This window comes from Pteropus vampyrus, unplaced genomic scaffold (assembly GCF_000151845.1).
Source record: "Pteropus vampyrus isolate Shadow unplaced genomic scaffold, Pvam_2.0 Scaffold124, whole genome shotgun sequence".
NCBI classification, from domain to species: Eukaryota; Metazoa; Chordata; class Mammalia; order Chiroptera; family Pteropodidae; genus Pteropus; species Pteropus vampyrus.
Genome location: NW_011888905.1, coordinates 1627058 through 1633922, shown reverse-complemented (window position 1 = coordinate 1633922; position 6865 = coordinate 1627058). Strand labels below are relative to the sequence as shown.

The 6865-nt window shown below is 58.2% G+C and overlaps 1 protein-coding gene across 1 annotated transcript in view; it reads left to right on the top strand.

The window, feature by feature from the left end:
• Positions 1-6865, top strand: part of SYT11 (synaptotagmin 11) — a 26249-nt gene that overhangs the window by 2414 nt on the left and 16970 nt on the right. The window contains exon 2 of the mRNA XM_011366514.2: positions 2916-3742. Within this exon, the coding sequence (XP_011364816.1) occupies positions 2916-3742 (827 nt within the window). The remainder of the gene's footprint in view (positions 1-2915; positions 3743-6865) is intronic.

Here is a 6865-nt window from a genome sequence, read left to right as displayed (position 1 = left end):
ATCAGAGTAGATTCATGGGAGAGCCAAAAGGATCCCTCAGATGTCCCCCAATGTGGGCCTTTCGATCTCCTTTCCAAATCAATCTCGAAAATATACCCATCTTGGTCGTTGCCTGCCTTCCTCTTCTCATGGAGACCGTCAGCGTCCAGTTTCACCAGCCAGGAGCCAGCAACCTTCGAGAAGGCCCCTGCCTGGTGAATGGAAAGCCATTTCTTCAGCTTGTGTTCTGATGGAAACTAGTGGAAACCAATCATTGTTCAAATGGACCTTTAATGAGCTCGCGTGAAAACCAAGAGACTCAGGGACTCGAGGATGGACGGGTTGCCACTTCGGCTTGCTCTCACGGAGCTGAACGCCAAGGCTGCCCCCACTTTGTGAAAGCTCTCCCGTAGAACTCCCACTTAACGCTCCGAGAATAAACGCTGTTATTATTCAGTACGGCCGTGGACATGGTCACCTTGGTAACTCTCTGTCTGTATTATCTTAAAAACGTAACCCCTTCTCTTCTTACCTGGCCCCAGCTTTCATAGAACCCTGGAATGTTCGAAGTGGAGAGAACCTCAGACGTTCAGTGCAGTCCCCGTGGAAGGGATCGGTTTTAGAATACGCCTGCCCGGTGGTGATCCACCCTCCGTTTGGAGGTTTGTGGTTGGGCGAGGCAGTCTGAGCCATGAGGTGGCGGTTCTGGGAACAGTCGGACTCTTCACGGAGTCAGAATCTGTCTTCCTGTCGCCTGTCCGCCCAGTGCTAGACCCGCCCTCCACAATAAAATCAAATCGCAGCTCCTTCCATCAAAACGCCTTAAATAATTGAAGACGATTATTATTGCTAGACCCTCGGCATCTTCAGATTCTTCCATTTGTCTTCCTTTGCTGTGGAGTCCGGGCCTCTTACGTTCTGACTACCCGTGCCGTAGAGGCGTTTTGGTCTCTGACGGAAGGGGTTTCCGTCCCACTTCTGTGGTTTGCTACCATGTGGCCTCGGGCCAATTTGAGTGCCCAGGTCCCTCCCCTGTGAAGTGGGGAGCTTCGGAGTACCTTTTCAGTGAGTGCTTTGATTCACAGAGAGGAAGCCTCAGCACAGTGCCCGGCAGGGACCTGATAAATGTACACCCCCAAAATCGCAGTTTCTACTCTTGTCAGTGCTGGACAGAACGTTCCACGCGCATTACGAGCAGCGCGGATGAAGTTATGCTGTCCTGAAGCCGGATGCAGTGTTCATTGTAGGAGCGGGCTAGCCTGATTCTACCCCGAGCTGCGGTCACCTCCACTACGAGGTGACTTTTGCTCCTTCTTGTCGGTCAAGGTCTCCCACAGCCCGTCGACGGGTTTTGAAGACCAAATAGAATTTTACGTGTATCGCTGGCACGTGCGACCCTGTCGACCTTGTCCTCATTTTTCCAGTCCGTGGAGGCTGCTTCGCGTCCACTCACTCATTTGTTCCCCGAGCACTTGCGACGGACCGCGCGGTTCCAAGACGAGGGCAGTGAACAAAGCGGACGGTCACCGCTCTTACTAAGTGTGTCTGGGGAGGGAAAACAGACAAATGAGTGTCTGTCGAGAATAACGAGTGCTGAGAAGAAAAATAGAGCAGGGCGTTGGGGCGGTGGGATCGCCCTTCTCTAATAAGGGGACACGCGCACAGAGGCCTTCAGGGGGCCAGACAGACGCCTGCAGAAAGGGCGTTCCAGGAAGAATTGGGAACATGCTGGAATCATGTCTCTTTCCTTATTTCTCCCTGCCCTACCCAAGTCTTCTACCCATCTTAGCCAAAGTAAGATGGAAAACTAGGGGCTGTATCTAGACAAACTGGCGTCGGTTAATTCAAGAGGGGGTGGAAATAAGCCCAAACCCAATGATGCAAGTCAGGGGCCCAACTCGCACGAGAGAATTCGAGACCAGACAAAGGGGAGGAGGCCGCCTGTTCCTCTTCGGTTACTTGTTCATTCGATTAAGTACCTGCCGTGTGTTTTTAGTGCTGGGGATACAGAAATGAACAAAACAGACATTCTAGTGAAGACAGACGATAACTAGTAAAATTATATATGTGCGTGTGAGTGTCTCCATATATGGCTGTGCCTATCTGTGAGAGAGAGAGACAGACAGACGGACAGACAGACACATGGAGAAATCAAGCAGGGCGAGGAAGTCTGGCTCTCGAGGGACAGAAGAGGTCGCACGTTTATTTTTTACTTATTTACTTACTTTTTAGGTTGCACGTTTAAATAGGGAGGTCAGGGGAGGTCTCACTAACAAGGTGGCATCTGACCAAAGATCTGACATCTTCCACAGCCTATTCTTTTCCATCGAAAACCCTTGCATTTTAAATACCTGGGAGCTGCAATTCGGAACATATTTTAAAAGTACTTGGCCCAGAGTTCTTTCTACCACCCACCGCTTCCACCACCCCTGAGCACCCTGCTGAAACCACCCAAAGTCACCCCGCGTCCTCCCGCCCCAAAGCCACGGGCACGCTGCCTGCAAACCCCACGCTGGACACCGGGGAAGGGCCTCCCGAGACCGGACACGGCTCGTGCCCCTGTCTAACGGTTGAGGTGAAGGGCTCCCATGTCAAAAGGGGCCGTGGTGGCACTCACAGGGCAGACCGGGTCCTCAGTGCCAAGGGCCGGATCCGAAAAGGCAGGGAGTCCGGTGGGGCGTGTCGGGGTCGGCTTCTGGAGGAGGCAGGCATTCCGCCCAGGTCCGGTGGAGGGAGCGGCCTCGAGAGCGTGGGCCAGGGGTCCCGGAGAGAGGGCAGAAGTCTGTAGTAACCCGGATGAGCAGGCCCTGCGGTGGGGGCCGGGCTGCGGGAGCGGGGCGGGGGGCGGGGGTCAGGGTGGGGCATGTCGCTCAGCAGGGGTGCTCAGGGCGGGCTGAGGCCCGCCACCCTGACGCATCTCTGGTCTCCACCTTCAGACGTGTCGCCGGTGGTGGCCGGCCTGGTCGGGGCCTCTGTGCTGGTGGTGTGTGTCTCGGTGACCGTCTTCGTCTGGACGTGCTGCCACCAGCAGGCGGAGAAGAAGCACAAGACCCCGCCCTACAAGTTCATTCACATGCTCAAAGGCGTCAGCATATACCCAGAGGCCCTCAGCAGCGGAAAGAAAATCGTCAAGATGCAGAGAGACAGAGATGGCCCGGGGAGGGGAGGCGGGCGCGGGACCCCGCAAGCGGGGGTCGCCGAGGCCGGCCTGCTGGGCCAAGACCAGGGCACCGCGGCCCCGGGCTCCGGGGCTTGCATGGGCCAGCTGCCCATCAGAGTGGACGACGGGGAGGAGCCGAGGAGCCCCGTCCCAAGCCTGACCCCTGGGGAGAGCAAAACCACTTCTCCGTCGTCCCCAGAGGAGGATGTCACGCTAGGGTCCCTCACCTTCTCCGTGGACTATAACTTCCCCAAGAAGGCCCTGGTGGTGACCATCCAGGAAGCCCACGGGCTGCCGGTGATGGACGACCAGACCCAGGGCTCCGACCCCTACATCAAGATGACCATCCTGCCCGACAAGCGGCACCGGGTGAAGACCAGGGTGCTGCGGAAGACGCTGGACCCCGTGTTTGACGAGACTTTCACCTTCTATGGCGTCCCGTACAGCCAGCTGCAGGACCTGGTGCTGCACTTCCTCGTCCTCAGCTTCGACCGCTTCTCACGGGACGACGTCATCGGGGAGGTCATGGTGCCCTTGGCCGGCGTGGACCCCAGCACCGGCAAGGCGCAGCTGACCAGGGACATCGTCAAAAGGAACATCCAGGTGAGGGGGAGAGAGTGCTGAGGAGGGGCAGGGGATGGGGGAGACAAGATCCCCGGGGGCACAGGGGATAGAGCGGGGGGCCAAGCGGGGCTGTGGGAAGGGAGCTTGCAGTTTTCCAGAATAAGCCGTGGTCACAGTAAGGCGGTGGGACTGGCGGTGACGGCTCCTGTAGGAAGCTGTAGGAAGCCGGACGGGTAGCCTCTGACATGTCGCCTAGCGGTCGGTGTCCCGATGCTGGCCGGACCCCCAGGCCTAGACCCTCACCATTTCAAGGGTGTCAGGGCTCATTTGTTCCCCAAAATGACGTGTAGCCTTCCTCCAGTGAACCAAATCGTTCAGTAACTTTTCCTCCAGCTTCCCTTTGCAGCCCAAACCTCAGATGCGACGTGTCACCTACGCGGCTTCTAATAATTGGTTTATAGATGCAGTTTAGTGAAGCGCTTCACCATCCAGCCCCCACCCGAGCCCAGACCTTGGCCACAGAAACCTCTCCATCCCCCGCTCTCTTCCCGCTGGCCTTGGAAGGGGAGAGGTCCTTCCTTCAGCCTTCTTCCCAGAAGGCCAGCACTGGCTCTTCGGTTGGAATTTCAGGGGTGCAAGAAACATGCCCCCTGTCCTCCACTTGTTCCTTGATTTCTTCCACAGCCGGGGAGGCGGTGTAGCTCTGTGGTGAGTGCTCGGGCCCTGGAGGTGAGCCACCTGACCTCCCTTCCGGCCGGCAGTAGCCCCGGCGGGTCACGGCCTCGGGAGGGGCTTTTGCTCTAGTGGACGAGAGGCCAGCAGTCCCGGCAGTGACCGCGTGGCAAGTGTGGCGGGTGCTTTGAACGGAGCTGGGGACATCTCCAGCTCGGAGTTTCCTTCTCTTTTGGGGGGGGATAAACGTAAGTAGTCGCTAGCAAGGGCTCTGGAGTCAGACCTACGTTTTTAGCCCAAATGCCACCAGCCCGCTGACCTTGGGCGAGCTGCTTAGCTCCTCGTAGGAATTCGGCCAGGTCATGGGCTTGCATCGTCCCCAGGACACCGCAAACCTCCACTGAATCATAACCACTAATTATAATAATAATTATTATTATTATTATTAATTTTCATTTTTAATAAAGTTTGATCCCCAGGAGATATATGTGGTTTGGAGACACTGGTGTTTTGACAGAGTCAGACAAGGGGACTCGCGTCCGTGGAGAAGCAGGGAGAGGGCTCAGAAAGGACATCAAGGTCACTAAAGCACGTCACCTGCAGGCCCATGCTGCCTGGCTCAGACGGCAGGTCGGAGGCTCGGGACTGGACAGCGAGGCATCCGGGCCAGCAGGGGCTGCGTGTGCCGTGCGCTCCGGGAACGAGGCTTGTCCTGGGAGGCAGGGCGCCTCACCGAGCGGGGGAAGGAGCTGGGGGCCGTTCCCCCGGGAGAGGGTCCTAACTTTGCTGTGTAGCAGGGCCTGTCTCTCCGCGGCCACCCCATCAAGCCGTTGGCCACGGCACTGCAGCTGTGGCGTGGCACGCTCAGCTCGCTGCCCAGGGCCGGGGCGGTCCAGAAACTCTGAAGAACAACGTTAGAGGTGCAAACGCCGGTCCAGTGCCAGGACCTAATGAGACAGCAGAGAGCCTAACAGGGCGGGGTTCTCCGAGCGCCAGAAACCGCAGCCCCCGCCCTGTCGACCCCTGGGTCCCCTCGGCTCCAGCACCTTCTTCCGCAGGCCGCTGCCCGCCCTCCCCGCATCCAGCTCCCCTTCACAGCGGTCCCCACGCCTCCATCCAGCTCCTCTTGCGGGCCACCCTTCCGCTGGGCAGAGCCACCAGCTAGCCCGCTCCTCAGACAGCCCGAGGCGGAAGGCTCTGTGCCAAGCTGCAGCGGGGGAGACTGTCGAGGGGCCGATCTGGGCTGGAACAAAACAGCCTCGAATCCAGGACCCTGGGCAGGGAGCACAGACTGTAGCGTTTGCCCAATTGCCAGGGGCTCTTGGCAAGAGCCAGATTTCTTTCCACTTTATTAACTCCCTGCAGGAGGGATGAGCCAGGGCTGGGATCCTGAGGGACACGTCCCCCGGGAGGGCCCCTAGACGGGACACGGGAGCCTGTGCAGGCCCACCCCCGTGCCTTCCCACCTCCCAGGCTTCCTGAGCCTGTTGTCCCCCAACCAGCAGCGCCTGTGGGCGGGGCCGGGTCCCATGGGCTGTGGCTGTCATCTCCAGAGCCACTGCCCCTGCGAACCCCGAGCACCGCAGCCTCCACGCATCTCCCCTAGATCCTCCCCCCGTAGCCAGTAGTCTGCCCGCTCTGGATCCCGCCTGAGCTCATCTGTTAGAGCCACGCGGTCTGTAGAGCTTTTCCCGGTCTGCGTGAGGCACCCCCTTACAGCACGGGGCCACATGTCCCCCCAAGGTTCCGCAACACGGTCAGGCCAGTTGAAGAAGCCCAGGACTGGCCGTGTCACTTCGGCTCTGCCCTTCCCACTGCCTCCCTCTGGGCGAGCAGGTGTCCTCCCTGGGCCCCAGACTCCCTCTTGGCTGGATCGCCAAGGCTGGTGGGAGCACTCCCAGCTCTTGTGACTCTACAAAAAGTTATAAGCAGCGCGAAAAATTAACCCCGGATTATTCGTGAAAGAAGATCACAGTATGAACCCTACAATGCCCCCAATCTCTGAGTTGGACTTTGGGAACTAGTTTCTGTTTGTTTGTTTGTTTGTTTGTTTGTTTTAGTGGCAGCTCTTTTCCTAATATTTTATTCAGCCGGAAGCTAAAGTGAATTTGCTTTCCCCTAAGAAGCCCCTCACAAGGAGCTGGGAGGCGGGACACGGGGGCTGGTGGATGGGGAGGAGACGCGGGAAAGGGGTGATTTACAGTAATGCGGGAGGTCACGCCACCTCATTTCCCCAGGACACTGCCTTCCAGACCGTTTCCTGTCTTTCCACGGCCAGATCTGGCGTCGATGACCGGGGACAGTGGCCATGGGGACGAAAGGGGTCTTAAAATCGCAGAGTCACGAGGGACCTTCGAGGTCACCCAATCCAGCCAAAGGGGCTGAAAGGAGAGAAAGAAATAGGGACGTCGGTTCCCAGGGGCCCCGAGGACGGACGTGGCCGGGATGAGTCGGGGAGGAGACAGAGCGGACGGGGTCAGGCGAAGCTTT